The sequence below is a fragment of the Numenius arquata genome, chromosome 10 (genome assembly GCF_964106895.1).
Source record: "Numenius arquata chromosome 10, bNumArq3.hap1.1, whole genome shotgun sequence".
Lineage (NCBI taxonomy): Eukaryota > Metazoa > Chordata > Aves > Charadriiformes > Scolopacidae > Numenius > Numenius arquata.
In genome coordinates this window covers 12,288,521-12,305,166 of record NC_133585.1, presented here as the reverse complement: position 1 = coordinate 12,305,166, position 16,646 = coordinate 12,288,521, and the positions used below count along the sequence as shown (strand labels likewise).

At 35.1% G+C, this 16,646-nt stretch overlaps 1 protein-coding gene across 1 annotated transcript; it reads left to right on the top strand.

The window, feature by feature from the left end:
- Positions 1–1,306: 1,306 nt before the first annotated feature.
- On the top strand, positions 1,307–15,967 carry SHLD2 (shieldin complex subunit 2). Its single transcript, XM_074154831.1, has 8 exons — positions 1,307–3,254; positions 4,787–4,894; positions 5,743–5,937; positions 8,323–8,457; positions 10,393–10,599; positions 11,476–11,710; positions 14,813–14,928; positions 15,529–15,967. Exons 1-8 carry the CDS (start codon positions 1,745–1,747, stop codon positions 15,699–15,701), a joined length of 2,679 nt encoding a protein of 892 aa, XP_074010932.1. The 5' UTR covers positions 1,307–1,744; the 3' UTR covers positions 15,702–15,967.
- The last annotated feature ends 679 nt before the right edge of the window (positions 15,968–16,646 follow it).

Here is a 16,646-nt window from a genome sequence, read left to right as displayed (position 1 = left end):
CATCTGTAATGGCTGTAACCAAGGTAATAACAAATGAAAAAAGCTACCAGTAGACTTACTTACTTTGAAATTGAAGAAAGTATTTAATCTCATCAGTTAAGTTACAATTCTGAAGCTCATTTGAGGTAGTGGTAACATTTTGTTTGTCATAGGAGATCTGTTACTGAAGTTGGTTTTACATTATGTATTGGGCAGCCTTTTATGTACAAAACTTGTTTTTAACATCACTTCTTCAGAGGTTCAACCTCACTATCACTTTTTGTTGCCTTTCCCTTCTTGCTTGATTCGTTATTTTAGTGTTGAACTGTAAATTCTGTCATCTTGGTTATTTGTATATTACCATTCTTTAATTATATAATTTGAAACTTTCATAAGTATGGGAATTATCCTTTAAAAGCTGCGTTCTTATGAGCCCGAATTTAAGTGTACAACTATAGAAGCTTTGCTACTCCAATCTTTTAAGTATTATTCATTTTGCCACGAGCATAAAACTGAGCGATACCAGATACTGCATTTTGTAGCTTCTTTGTATTATGACATGATATATCTAATTTTCGTGCTTGTGTGTTGTTTTTCCGGTTAAACCTGTAATATACCCAGGATCAGTGTTCCATGATGTTTATAGGTTTTCCATGTTACTGTGAGCTTTATGAGTGTGAAAATTTATCGACCCCTAGTGGCTTGTTAGGAAAATGGCTGTTAATTTAGTAAGTGCTAAATGAAAAAACGAAATATTTTTCAATACTGTATTTGTTTGAATGTTCTTTTTATTCTGTTTGCAGCTGGATTAGCTCCTGAATTTCATTTCTGGTGTTCCTACCTCTGCAGAATTGCCTATTGCAGCAACTTCTATTGACAACATTCCCAAAACATGTAGCCAGGTGTCTGCAATTTAGTGAACACTTGTTGCTGTAGTTGAGGGGTTTTTTTAATTACAGTATAGCATAAATTAAAAAAAGGGTCTTTTTTACTGTGTAAGGTGGGCTTATTTTTAATAAGCTAGAAGAAGTTAGTAACTTCTTGGTTAGTATGATACTATGTAAATGAATGAAACCTAATTCTAAATCATCTACTCATGTTTCACTGACCTCTTAGTGCTTATTAAATATAACTTATCAGTAAAATCCTGAAACCTTCCATTTCATGAAATAATCACTTAAATTATTTCCATGCTAAACCAGCATGTAAAATATTGCATTTCTAGCCAAGTTTTAAACTAATTTTAAATAGCCATAGTATTTTTAGTCATTTAGTTGAAATTGTAATTTTCTGGGAGGTGAAATTATCTTCTAACCATTCTGTAAAGGTTTCCCACAAGCGTTTATTTCACATGAATTAAAATGAGTTACTGAATAGTGAATTCACATTTGTCTGTTTAATTAGCAATAATAAATGAAGATAAGTCTGCTCAATAATTAAACTTAAATTGAACTTCACTGTAATTCTGCATCTGCTACATGTTTCCAAGTATCCGAATCAGAAATGAAGCCCTATTGTAAATAAATTCTTTTTCTATGCAAGTTTGACACAATAAATAACTTTTTTTTTATTTTGTACATTTAATTTTATAGGCTTTAAGTAGCAAAGTGGTATTTTTACCAGTTAAATTATGAAATACGCCTTTGAATCTTAGGTATTTTTAATTGTTAAGAAAAGGCCAAATATAATTTTTGGCATTTACTGCTGTGTTGTGTTTATTGCATAAACCATATTGTTTAATGTCAAACTTACACAGTGATCAAAAATGTCAAAAAGACCTCAAATTCATATATTTGTGGGAGCACCCAGTATTCCAAGCCCGCTGGAGGTGTCAGAGCAAAGTAGTTCAGCCCCTGCTGCTGAAAAATGGAGAGAACTCCGCTATTCATGTGACCTACATAGTCTTTTTTCTGAAAAAGTTAAAGGTGCTGACCATGTAGTGTTTCAGGCAGAGAGCTCTGTAGTCACAGCAGTTACTATAAGTGGTGACAGCTCTCAGCAGTCTCAACAGAAGAGACTAATGGTAGCAAAAGAATGTTTGACATCTTTCGTACCTGTGGCAGTAACTTGTAGTACCACACCTAAAAAGGCTGAAAGCTTAATTTATTCTGATTGTCAAATATCTAAAGATAGATGCACACATGCAAATGTAAATCAGGCGGCAGATCAACACCTCCCTCAAAAATTTGCAAAATCAGCTAGACAGGATAAACAATCACATGGTGGCTGTTCAAACCTCACTGAAGGAAAAGCCAGTCATTTAGAAGTTAACAGCTCTGACATTTCTGATTTGGTTGCTGGTACTAAGCAGATCAGCATACATCTAAGGTCCGTGGGACAAGGTGTTCAGTCAGATCACAGAAGTGATCACCGTGAAGATCTAAGTCAATATCTGGATATGTTTTTCCCCCAAAATCGAGACTCAAAACCAAAAGGAGAACCACGTGATTGTTCAGGCCTTGCAGTGTCAACTGATACTGAATTTCGTAGTATAATGACTTCAAGTCAGATGGCTGTTTTTGCACAAGATCGGAATGAGCTGCAGAAAAGAATCATAAAACTATCAGAAACAGAAGGTGGCAAAAAACCTGAGGAAAGTCAAAATGATCACTTCCAATTTGATTCTAATGTTGGAACATGTCTTGATGTGGCTGAAAAAGAATATACAAGTTCCCTTGAACTTTTCAGTTCTGAGGATGATGGGAAAAATATTTGCTTTGGAGCCATAAAACAAGAAGGAAGTGTTCAGGAAAATACAGAGAAGTCTCAAGAACTTAATGTTCATGCTGAGCAATTTGTAAATGAAATCCATATTGAACCATTGAGCTCAGGAATACTGTGCTCTCAAGTAGACAGCTCACATAAGAGCTCTTCTAAAAGAGCACGCAAGTGTGAAGATTCCTTCCATATTTATCACTCAGTATTTAAAAGACAACTGAAATCAAAGAGAACTAAACTAAATTCTTCTCCAGCTGGTCCTGGGATGAGAGTGGATCAAGAGAGAGTGACACAGTTCAAAAAACTTGAAAAGAAACTATCGCCACTTAAGAACTGCTGCTGCAAAAATCAAAAGTACAATGTTTTGGTCGCAATAGTACATCCTTGTCATATCAAAGAAATACAGGTGAAAACGAGACCAAAATCTTCCTGTAAAGTTCCTGTAGCAACAATTGTCGTTATGGACCAGTCGGAAATTGAGAGAAAGGTGGTGCTGTGGCGTGGTGCTGCATTTTGGTCACTCACTGTGTTTCCTGGGGATATTGTACTGCTTACAGGTGAGAATTCCTTTATTTGCCTTTTTAAAATGTGGTTCTTTAAAATGCCTGTTTAAAGTAGAACAATAAGTAATCAGTAATTTGGAACTATGGCTAAGCATTTGCAAGTATCTTTCTTATATCACTTAGGTTGTTCAACATCACTTTGGATTCTCAGTCATCCTGCCAGTGGAACATCAACTGTCCCATGGGAGTTTGCCCATCTCTTACTGTGCCCTCAGTCTTTGGTCTGAGGCACAGCAGTGCCATAGGTAGTCAGATGTATTTTGTTTTAAACCAGTTGTTCGTGAAAGGTAAAAGTGCTACTACAAACTAGATGTACTAGTTATTTGATTTATAGAATTTTTTGTAATTCTCTGCTGTTGGACCAGCAGATGGACTGGAAAATAATGATATTTTGTTCAGTCTCAGGATGGAAAATACTTTTCCTACTAGGAAGGACTTTGCAGCTTAGCACTGGCATCTTGGGATGGATTGTGTTGTGGTTTACTAACTGACATAGACTGCAGAAATATAAAACGCTGTTTGCAGTTCACTTTCTTCATAATGTGTCAGCTAATAAAGAAGATTCTTCCTGATAAATCCTTTGTACTCTTTAATACTTAATAGAAGCAAAACTCTCCCTCTTTAAGAGGATGCTATACTATAAAAATGATATTGCACCTAGTTTAGGGCTGAAGTTGACCAGAACTTGATAGTGATCTGGCTGTTTGGGTTTTGCAATATGCAAAAAATTGCACAATATAAAATTGTTTGAATATTTATACAATCATAGAATCATCTACGTTGGAAGGAAACTTTAAGATCAAGTCCAACCATTAACCTAACACTGCCAAAACCAGCACTAAACCATGTCCCTAAGCACCATGTCTACCTGTCTTTTAAATACTTCCAGGGATGGTGATTCAATCACTTCCCTGGGCAGCCTGTTCCAATGCTTGATAACCCTTTTGGTGAAGAATTTCTTTTCCCAATATCCAATCTAAACCTCCCCTGGTGCAACTTGAGGCCATTTCCTCTTGTCCTATCACTTGTTACTTGGGAGAAGAGACCAGCCCCCACCTACAACCTCCATTCAGGCAGTAAGATGCCTATTTCTCATTAAGAGTTTCTTATAGGTATGTGAAAAGGTAAGTATTTTAGGCATCGAAGATAAGCTGGGCTTTTTCTTCTTGGACATTATCTCAAAATACCCCATAAGTGTGTCTGGGTAAGCCTAGTACTTTACTATTCATTCTGAAATGTTGCACTATAGTAATTTACCCAATACAGTCACCCACTTCACTTATACAGTACCTGTTATGAGACTATTGAATATTTTATGAATTGAAGAATTACATCAAATTATTGAGGAAAAATTGATTAACTCATTGTAAATGGTGTTGGTAGATTAAAAAAACATCACTTTATTTCCACGTGATCCCTTTATAACTGTCTTTCACACCCCTGGTGTATGATGGTTCTATAGCTAGGTATGATATGCTTTAATACTGTTGATACTTGAGTTGATAAGGTTGCTTTTTTTCTTGCAGATACAATAATGTATGAGAATCTTTGGTGTGGAGAAATCATGCTGCAGTCTACATTTACCAGTCAGTTACTGAATCTAGGGAACTGCTCAACTCTCAATCCAGAAGAATGTAAGATTACAGTGCATAGCTATTTTACTGTGATTTTTGTGGAAAGTTATTTAAAGTACTTTTTGTTGGGAATGCCTCATACACAGGGTAAAATGGAAATGTGAGTAACTGGGAGGTACAAAACGCTATAGGAAAGTATGACAGGACCACCTGTGGGCAAGATAAGGATGTGATGACATCAGATAAGCATGTGGAGTTCATGGTAAAGTTGGGTGGTTACCATTCAAAACTCTGAAAAACTGAATTCTTTGAGCTTGGTTTAAGAAACAGCAGTTATCCCAGGACTTAACTATAAGATGTCTGAGATTTCATGAGGATTAACTTTTCAGCAAAATTTTTAGAGGCTTGAAAAATAAGTAGATACATTCAAGGAAAGTAATTCATTGCAGACTATTAAGCACAAAGTCTTTAAAGATACTTGAGCCATGGAGGGTTAGAGACTAAGGGGAAAATACAGTGTAGCTATCACCATGAACTTGCATTGTTCTTACAGGCTTCCTGATGTCTGTTATTGCCAGGTATTTAAGGTGAGTTCTAGGGTAAATAGTCAAGAATGGCTGTTCTTACCAAGCTATGATAGAACATTTCTTTCCTATTTTTGGTGTAATTTAAAATGTTGTACTTAGCTTAACTTTGAGATGTTATCAAGAGGAGGCAAATGAAATAAAGGAGACAGATGAAGCATGGTTTTATTTTGGATCAAGTGTTACACACCTCAAGAATTTCTTGCCTTAGAATTATTGTAAAATAGTTTTGGCTTTGTCAGTGTAAATATGTACTAACTCATAAATTTTTTACTTCTAAGCTTACAAAAAGGTGTCCCTTTAACTTTGGTTTTCTCATATAAGTTTATCCTATAGTGGATGCTGGTGTTCTCCATGGTTTATTGGCATACATATCATCAGGATTTCCACACTTTGGAGACATTCCTCAAAGACAAGTTCAGAGACTGGATAGTGTTCAGTATATGCAGCTTGACCAGCTCCAGCCAAATACATTGGTTCACTCAATCTTGAAAATTGTCAACATTACTGTATTGACAGGTAAGTCCAGGCACTAGACTTCAACTTCCAGAACTTCAACTAGAGATGAAACTTAACACAGTAATTTTGAAGGCAATTCTGGTTGTTTCCTATTCCATACACCAGTGTTTGACATAGGAGTCACAAGGAAAACCTTTTTAATGATCCACTGATGGGAGGCACAGCAGTTAGAGAAATGGAGTTAGAGACAGGAAGGAAATCATGACTATTGTCAGCTGCTGAAAGGAGGTTACTACACACTAACACTGATCAATAGCATTTGCATCTGTGGGAGGAGCATGCAGGCAGAGAGCCCTGATAAGTGATGTTCCTACTCACTGGGGGATTAGTGTGCTTTCACTAAGGAATGAGCACTCACCACAGACTGCAGATACTGATGTATTGACTTGTCAGTGAGATGGCTTGAGCATCTCCACAGCTCTAAATAGTGTGGTACCTGATCTTCAGTAAGATGGAGGATTGAAGAGATGCAGGTATGAAGTATAGTGTTGGCAGCAGGAATATCTCAGATATGTGGAGTGTGGGCTCAAAATCCTGTTCAGGGAAGATTGGTGTATAGCAGGAGCACTGAAAAGAGGGAGATGCTGCAGTTACACTGTAGGAACATAAATATGTTTTTTAAGGGCTCTTGAAATTGAAGAGGTACATTCTTGCTGTAGACCACTGCTTGAGAAAGGCGGTCGCTTATGAAAATGTCATGTGTAACAGTCAAGCTTTACTAATGTGAAGCTCAGCTGCCAACATCCTTCCATGTAAGCATCCTGGCATTAAAGGAAAATGTGATTGCGCTATAAATCATGTGTTTTTCTGAATGAAATAGGTTGATGATTATTTTAATCTACTGTTTTAGGATTTGCTTGTCTGTCTTTATAATGGAACTGTGTTGCTCTTTTCTAATGTTTTATTCAGAACACTTCTTATTTCTTTCTATTTTTTCCTACTTAGAATAGATCTTTAAAGCTAAGGATTCCTGGTTTCTTAAATCCATGCAACATTTCTTTATAATAATCTTTACTTGTGTGCCTTTTTGTACTAGTTCTTCTTAATTTTTCAATACTGGAAAATGCACAGTGTAAAACGACCAAGATGTCTTACTATGATACTCCTATTTCTTCTGCAGGTACAACAGAGAACTACCTTATTAATTTGTTTTGGAAATCTGAGTTTCCTGTATATTTTTATAATAAAGACTCCTCTCTCCCAAAGAATCATAGTCAACAGTCCATGTACTGATTTTTTTTTTTTTGGAGTTTATTCTTCTGTCATACATTCCTTTTCTTCTAATCGTGAATGTAGTTATTTCAGGATTCCTTTTGCTGAAGCAATTTTCCATGTTAAAATTCATAATTTATTTCCATTTCTTCATAATCAGCCCTTACAGCTGCTCCCTAGCATCTTTTCCACATTCTGAAATAAACAAAACCAAATTATCTTGAGACATTCTCAGAACTTCATGCAGTGTCTTGCTGTGGTTTTTTAACATGCTTTCGGCAGTTAAAAACCACTGTTTCAACCTGGAAAAGGAGTCGTCTTCTCTTTTCCCTGCATAACACTTCTAATTATCTTTTCTTTACAGTACCACTGTTTCTCAGTGCTCAACTTCAAGCTTTGCACATAAATTTGATCATATTGTGCTATCATGTGGTATTAGTAAGATTCAAATTTTTACCCACACTGTCAATATCATGTTTATTCATTATAAATGGAAAATTTTGAAGATAGAAACCTTCACAATTTATTATTGTACATAAATCTCAGAACTATTAGGTATTTAAAGCAGGAGTTCTTGTTTAAAAATTAATTGTTTATGAAAAATACTGTAGTTTTAGTGTGGACCTGAAACTTAAAGGCAGTATCCTGGGTAAGAATGCTGGAGAGATCTTAATTGTTTCAATCTATATATACTGTTACTAATCCTCTTAGTGTGCTTGTACATGACTATAGTTTCCTTTTATGTGAAAACTTCTGGAGAAATATTTCTTTTGGTGTATTCCACAGAAGCTACAGGAACTTTAACTGCCAATTATGACAGTGTGTCGCTGAGAGATTAAGTACAATTTCTTTCCACTTAGACCAGCCAGGATGAGTGAGAGCTAAAGGATGCTCAGAGACCTACTGTTTCAAAGGGAGGTGCCCAGTTGCTGAGTATTTATGTGGAGAAAGATAAACTAATATACTCTATGCGTTCCTTCAAACTAGATTCATGTTCCTGAAGAAATCAGCTTGCTTTCATTCTGTCCTGAAGCAATTGTAGGTATATTCTTGATTGCTTATAATTGTACCATAAAATATGATAGCAACATGATTTCATCTCAATATTGATACATGTGGCGTTTGTGTGTTTATGCTTTTTACTGTAGAAGTCATAATTTCATACTTTTTCAGAATCTGTGTATAGCTACAGAGGTGGCAACCAAAGAAAAATTATTCTAACGGTAGAACAGACCAGAGATCAACACTGTAGGATGGTGCTGTGGGGAGCAGGGGCTGCCTGGTGCCCTCAACTTCAAAGGAAAAAAGGTAAAGTCCTTTTACCTATAGGCAGCTGTAAAAGGATTTTTGTGATGCTATTAATATCTTTAAAATGCTCTGCTGGTAACATTTTCCCATTCAACCTTTAAATACTCCCCTTAGAAGGGTGATATATTTGGTACCAATTTTAACGTCTTCTTTACTTAAAAGCAGTGCCATCAGCAACAGAACTTGAATGCACTCACTTCAGGAGACTGAGACAGCATGAGTACTTAGAAACTTGAATCTAGATACAAGGTACACTGGTGCCTAGTTATAACTATAAAAAAAACCAAAACTTGAGTGTTAACTATGTTATCAGTCTTCCTTATTGTTGTTTGGTTTAGCATGAATTGCTGTTTTTTTTCTACTTCTGATTTTCATTCTCTGCTTTCCACGTTACTACAGTGTCAGGCTTTATATCCTGGTGGTCTTGCTATCAAGTCTACCTGGAACTGACTAAAAGCATCTCTTGCGAAAATGTTGTAGCCTGTGTTTTAGCGGTGACTACTACTGAATTTTGTTTTATTCCTGGCTTTGTTGTTGTTTTCTTTTTTTTTTAAATAAGTGAAACTAGGCTTTTGTTAAATTGATAACGGTTTGTATTTCTGATCAGTGGATACGCTTAGGAAGTAAATGCCATATTAATTGAATTGCCGAATATGTCTGACTAAAAGGCTGGCTTTTGCATAGTGCAAAGTAAAACCCAGAGAAGTTAAACAACCTCATAATAAATCTTTACCTATCAAATGTAGCCACTCTGAATTCTGCCCATTCCACTTCAATTTATAAGTGATCTCCACTCTTAGAAATCATTTAACTGCGAGACCTACCTTGTAAACTACTTGAAGATGGTCCAGTTTAAGCGTTAACAAATTAACTTTACTACATAATACCTACATGGCTCTTACTTTTGTGCATACTTCAGTGTGATCAGGTATATACTGTTTGTTAGATGCTTAGAAATCTTATAGAATTTAGTATGATAGAATATTGCACTTTTCAAAGTACAGAATTTTAAAATTTTTTTATAGCTGATAAAGAATATACCAAAGGTAATTTCTAAGACACAATAATATATCATTCTCTGATACCTAAAGCAGAAAAGTATAAGATGTAGCTATCTGTAGTATTAAGTGTTCATATTTGATGTAAATCTTACGTCTTATTCTCTAGATAGTGTTTTGTGCCTCTAGAAGTTGGCATTTTAGTGATTAAAGGTTTATCTGAAACTGAAGATGAGTGATTTCTCAACTGTTCAAATACTTAATCACAGACAAACCATGAACATTTGATCCTAGTAAGATAGCCAAAAAGATAAATTCACATGATACTAAAGCATACACAACACAACGCTCAAGAGTGTGAGTGGGTTACAGGAAGAGCACAATGTCTGTCCTTGCTAGGAGTCATAGATCAGCTGTGGTATGTGTTTACTGGTTGTACTGGCAGATTAGATACCTCATAGTCTTGGGGAAAGGTATGGAAACTTGTATTTTTAAACTGTCTGCATATTTAAAGTGCATAAGACTGTACAGTTCTAGAGCATCTAAAAATTGTTGCCAGTAAAAGTTAAATTTGTTTTTCTCTCTTGCTAAAAATCAGTCCAAGCTTCCAGTATACAGCCATCAGACATTCAACTCATGCTTTACGCTTATCTAGTTTAGATTACCAAAGAAGATTTCATTAAATAAATTTCTGTAAATTTGATTACTTATAGTTTACTCATGTTTTGTGGTCAGTTTTCTGCCTAACAGGGGAATATTGAAGATTTTAATAATAGTCTAACTAGGGTACAAGATTTGGTTGAAACCTGTATTTAACCTATGTCCTCTACTTCCATATATCCCCCCTTGTTTCTCAGTCTTGTAAGTGACCTTGGCTTTCTATAAATTGACCAAGGTATAGAAAGTAAACTCTTATGTTTGCTTTTTTGTTCTTTAGATCACATATGGGACTTTAAATACCTTCTGGTCCAACATAGTTCTGTCTCGGGTGACTTTGAACTGCACACAACTCCATGGTCGTCCTATGAGTGCTTGTTTGATGATGACAAAAGGGCAATTGAATTTAAAGAAAAGTTTTGGAAAAGCAAAACATCCCTCATGCAGGTGACAAAGCTCTCAGCACATTTGGAGGAAAAAATCTCAGGTAAAATTGTTATCCATAGCTCTGTAATGTCTGTTGTGAGTGCATAACGAAGCAAAATATGTGCTCTGTTGATCAAGTAAAATGCTTTTTTTTTTAAGTTAGTGCAGTTTGTGGGAGTCTGAATTTATTCTGGAGGCTGCTGCTCAGTACCCAGCCGAGTTGTGAATGCAGCCTTCATTCAGTGAGTCCAGAGGTGAGATAGATGTGGTACATGGTAGCTTTGGAACATAGGGAGAAAAGCTGCCTTTTGTGCATGCCAACCTGTCTAGTAATGATGTGATTAATCACTGAAAGTTTGTTCAATAGTTTTTTTTCCAAAACTAGAGTTCTCTAAAGCAAGAGTAAAATTGCTACTGTTATTGAGAACTTCTTAAAAAAGAACAAAGAATGCATTTTATATAGTCACTGTCTCCAAGATAAACCTAGAAGGTTGCTAAGGTTGTTCTTAAACATTAAGAGGTAACTAAATAAAGTTGGTATTGCAGTATTTAAGTCTAGTTTATGTATAAATAGTGGAGAGCTAAGTTGTTAAAGCTGTGCTTTTCAATGTCTATGAATTAGCATGGAAGAAAAGCAATTGGAAATTATTTGTGCAATTCTAATCTCTTGATCTCTTATTCAGGCTCTTCTATGTTGGCATCTACTACAATAGTACGTAAAAATGTGGGGCTTTTATACATTTTAAAATAATATTTAACCACAGTGATTTTTCTTTGTATAAATGATCTCTAAAAATATGGGTATGTGCTACTAAAGGAAAGAAAATAATTCATAAAGTGTTATGATTTTGGTTTTGAATCAACTGTAAACCTTCATTTTGCTTTCAGTTATAAATAAAACTGAATGCAAATTTGATTGAGATTGTTGTTTTTATAGGAGTGGTTCAATTGAAAGCCCATATCTTAGAACTGAAGTTTACCATTTCAACTGGTCAATACAAGCAACTCGTCTTCCGTGCTGACACTTCACTGGAGTGTGTTCTGGCTTCTCTGCCTATGATTACGTATTCAGGTTGTGCTAAATGTGGTTTGGAGCTACAGGCAGATGAGAATATGATCTACAAGCAATGTATTAGATGTTTGCCGTACAACAAAGTAAAATCATTCTACAGGTAAACAAAATAAAATTTAAAATAATGTAAACTACAACTTCCTCCCTTTTAAGTTCCCCCATATATAAAATTCTGTACTTAAGATGTGGTTAGCAATTCCTGTTTTTCTAATGAATTTTCAAGGAGCTGTTCTTGAATTGCTGTATTATATTGCCACTATTTATAAGTAATATTCTTTGTTTAAATCTAACTTTTTAATTTCTTTGAATACCGCATCATACAGTAACAAGGTTTACCCAGTACTGTATCAGTACCATATTTTTAGACTGATCTGTCAATTACAGCCTTGCAGAAATAATATTAACAAATGTTTTCAATGAATTTTCTCACAGTGAGCAGATACTAAGTTATCAGCAGATGGCACTGTGAGACAAGATGTATATGCACACTTACTTGGAGAAAATAAACTAAACATATCCAGTTGATGTAGGAATAACGTTATTAACTAATTTTTCAATTCTTAAATTTATCTTGGGCTTTTGAAATGTGAATACCATAGCAACTTGAAGATGTGTAGGTAGAGAAAGCTGAGACAATCATAGACATAATAGAATTCTAGATTATGTAAATTTTCTACCAAAATTCTTTCTAAAATTATTCCTAAACTATTTCATAGTGAGTTTAATGAATCATTGCATACTCAATAGTTTCTCTCTTGGCTTTGATTTAAATACTAGTTTCTCATTTGTCTAACAAATTAATGACTTAATCTTTTTCCTCTGTGCAATCTTTAAAAGTCTTGCATCTCTAAGTTTGTATGCTAATTATTTTCCGATGAGGGATATTTAAGTGCAAAGAGGTTTTTTTAACTGAGAAGGTTCCCCGTCTCTTTCATGAGATTGACCTCATGTAGGACCTCAATTTACTCTCACACAAAAGGTGACAGGAAAATGATAAAGACTTCCAATGCTTGTATTCTCAGCATGGGAACACATCTTGATGTGGAACTTAAATGCACAACTTTTTCAAAGAGAAGTCTGTCACTTTTGCCCTGAAATTTTGCTCTGATTGGTAAGAATGCAGTTCCTTGGTAGTATTTCCAAATTCTTATTGTAGTATAACTTAATAGATTTACATCTTAACAGGAGAAAAATCTGTCTCTTGCTAAAGAAGTGCCTTGTTAAAATGAAATTAACTTACTGATTAAATATGCTGTCCTAGCATTATTGCACTACTCAAGAGCTTGATATGTCAATGGTTAGTGTTAGTCTTGTTTTATAAAATTGTATGCACAACTAGTAGAAAATTACTTTTTCTGTAGTTTGCTAGTTGATGTCCCCTTATCTCAGATTGTTTTTAATCCCTCAGTATAAGGAGGAGGGAAGTTCAGTATGCTCTATTTCTAGCAATGCAATAGCTACCAGCCGCTCCTTGAGAGTAAAATCTCCATATTGTTTTCTACTTAGTGTGAGTAAATGTAATAATACTAAATACTGCAGACTTCTTAAAACATAGGATTAGTCTGGAATTTGAATAGTCTGGGCCTTGGTTTCTGTCTATACCAACAGATTTAAAATAGTTCCATGGATAATCAGACATGGACTTCCCTTATCTCCTTCGATCATTTAAGATTATGAAATTTAGCAGTAACTTTTAGATTAACAGATGGCAAGTCAAATTCTTTGCCTACTGGGAAAGTGGCATATTTGCAGTCATTTGCCTTTGTGCCTCACAGGCATTAAATTAGGGCTGTTAGGTGTTCTGCATCACACTAACTAAATTAATCTATTAATAACACTATCCAATTGTCAAGATACTGAAGTAGTGGCTGATGGTCCTATTTGACAACGCAGCTCTGCTAGTCTCTTGAAGTGTTTGCCCATCCTTCATTCCTACCATCTCTGCAGTAAGCACATTTTATCCTGTTGGGAGCATCTCCCATTGAAAAGTTGTGCACTGAAGATGATTGTGCCTTATTTTATTACTTTTTGTAACATTAACTGGTTTGGTACTGTTCCAATATTGCTGTAACCAGGATTTACATTACTGTGTTATGTCCTGATGTTTACTATTTCAGCTTCTTCTGTGGGATGGTCAGGACAGAGCACTGCATCCTGCTGTGATCAGAGCAGCGCAGATTTTCTAGGAAGTGTAAGGATTGTGATGGTGCAGATGTTCAAATTGTAAATAGTCTCAGGGCAGTTAAAGAGCATGTGCTGGGTAGAAGCAGAATCAGCTGTGTAAGTGATTAGGCTTAGTAAAATCACTCAGAAGCTTGAAAGCAAGCAGAAACTACCTGTTGAACATCACTATAGAGGACTGGTTGAGGTATCATCTCACAGAAGCATAGCAAAAACCGATAGCAAGGATTTATTTGGGAGAACAATAAAGAAGTGATGGCATCAATAATGACAGGTTGGAAAGAAGACAAAGACTCAAAGTACAGGGTATACCTGTACTAAGAAGATCACTTTTTACCAGTTGCTTGTCATCCAGTATCACTTCTGAATCGAGTGAAACAGCAAAATTTGGGAAGACCAGTGCTTGTAGGACAGCAGTCCCAAACTAGGTTCATTTCGGACCTAATGGGAATACTATTGACCATATCCTATGTAGGAAATGGTTTCCAGCAAGAGGAGGAATTTTTACTTGCTTAGCAGTACATGAAACTGTTTGGTATTTATCATAGTACAAGAGATGCTATCTTGGTATTATGTAGTGGCTATGAAGACACACAGTATTAGGGGATGTTGATACATATGATACAATTCCGAGTGATATGCCTAAGCTTGTCTCTCTACTTTACATTTCAAATTTTTATTTACTCCTTGTATGTTTGTAGGTAAGTATATGTATATATTAACATTTATTGTTCTATGTATTATTTATTTAGCATTGTTTTCTGCAGTTGTCTGAAGGTAAGACTTACTTGATAGTTTTAGAAGTTGTTTTAACATTGAGTAGTAAATTCAGTATATATCTTAAACTCATTCCAACTCTACAGATGTGATGGACATGAGTGCATAGAGATTTTCTAGTTTTTCTAATCCTTGGTGTTATGTTGGAGGGTAATGCTACATTGTATTACTCACTTAGAAATTTTGCTTCAGTCAAAAAAAACATAGCAGCTAACTTTCAAGAGTCTTTTGTTTTCTGATCTAGACCTGCTTTGATGACAGTGGAAGATGGAGGATATGAAATTTCTGTTCATGTGGTGTCTGAGTTGATGGAAAAAATCTTCCTTAATATTCCTGCAGACTGGCTGAACAGATTCGTAGGTACTGTTTAGTGAATTACTTGTGACAAACAGGCAGCAAAGTTCACAACGGAAGTAAAATTTTTAATTATTGACAACTTAAAATTAGAATGAGATTGTTCTGGAAATATGATTGCTTATATTTTGAGAGTTACAGGAAAAAAAAAGCAGCCTCAAAGAGAGCTCAACTTCAGTTGCTTTCTGACAAACGCAGAAGTTCAGAGTTGAGGTAGCAAAAAGTGAGATGGTATGAACACGTTTTACAACTAAGTATTCAGTAACTAAATGGATCCCTAATGTGCAAAATAGAATCTCTTAACAGTTTTTATGAAAGCATGTTAGCTATTTCTGTAGTAAAAGTGTGGTGCTTCAGACAGGCTTCCCTTGATACACCCTATTTGACTTCTTGAGAGGTGTTTACGTGACTCACGAGTGTTACAGTTTAATGAGAAACAAGTCTTAGCACACTTTTAAAAAAATGATTAAAAACAAAAGCTAATTATCTATTCAGATGTTGAGCTACATTTCCATTAACTCAGTGTAGTTTTCATGGGAGTGGAACTTGAATGTTACGTGATATTATAAAAATAAAGAGTAAATTGGATTGTTCTGTCTTTTGCAGTGCCCTCTTCAGATATAACCTACAGCACAATAGTGGCAGATCTGTGTCATTCGCTGCTAGCAGATACAGAAGCATCCTATTTGTTGGAAATTAGGAGCCATTTTGTGCTAGATGAAAACAGCTATCCTTTGCAAAAGGATTTCTATCTGCTAAATTTTCATCCTGATCTTTGAAGCATTGACCTCCGCAATAACTGAGTAACAGAGACCATAGGAACACACAGATGGCCAACAGAAGAAAAATGAATTAGGTCAAGAAAGCAAATATTTTTAAAAATACAAGAAAGGATTTTGGTTTTAACTTGTACAAAAAACCCAAAAGGACTGGTATGGAATATCTGCTAATAGTATATACTGCTGTTGTAATACTGATAAATTGTTATAAAGTGTATTTTTATACATATGTTTTTATCATAATAAACTTTTACTGGGTACCTGTTTTTCTTTTCTCCCGAGAAACGTTCACTAGTATTGAGAGACTCAGTTTTTCTCAGATATGGCAGCTTAGAGGAAGACAGCCACAATTCAGTAATATTATTTTAGTTGTAAGATTTTTGTTTGTTTTATCCTATACATTATCTGTAACTTGGTTATGCATTTGCTGGCTTTGCTGTCATGGTTGCTTTTCTTCTTTTAACAGCAGAATTTCTGCCATTTACCCTTGGCAATTTTACTGCCGTTGTTTTCTTTTGTAAAACAGAACTGTCTCACTGAATCTAATTTTGTGTATCTAGAAGTCGTTGCACCAAATTAAGAGGTTTTAAACAGTTTAAACTGGTGCATTCTTTCATGGACACTTTAAATTATTTAATTGTTGTGGTATTTATTGTGGTAGTATTTATCCAGCATAAGCTGGCAAAGGAACTTAATTGCCGTAAGCCAATTTCATCAGTTAAACACTGGTCTGCAAAATTTTCTCCCAGCTTGATCAGATTTAGAAATTAATTTAAACATTTTTAGTCTTAATGTATTCTGATAGCAATTTTATTATCAGTAAAAGACTGAGTAAATGATGACTGCACCTGACTTCACAAAGTAAGTCTCATAACTAGTACTCTGTGAAATAGATTAAATATATAGATCAGTATTTTTCTCTGATATAAATACCTTTGATATAAA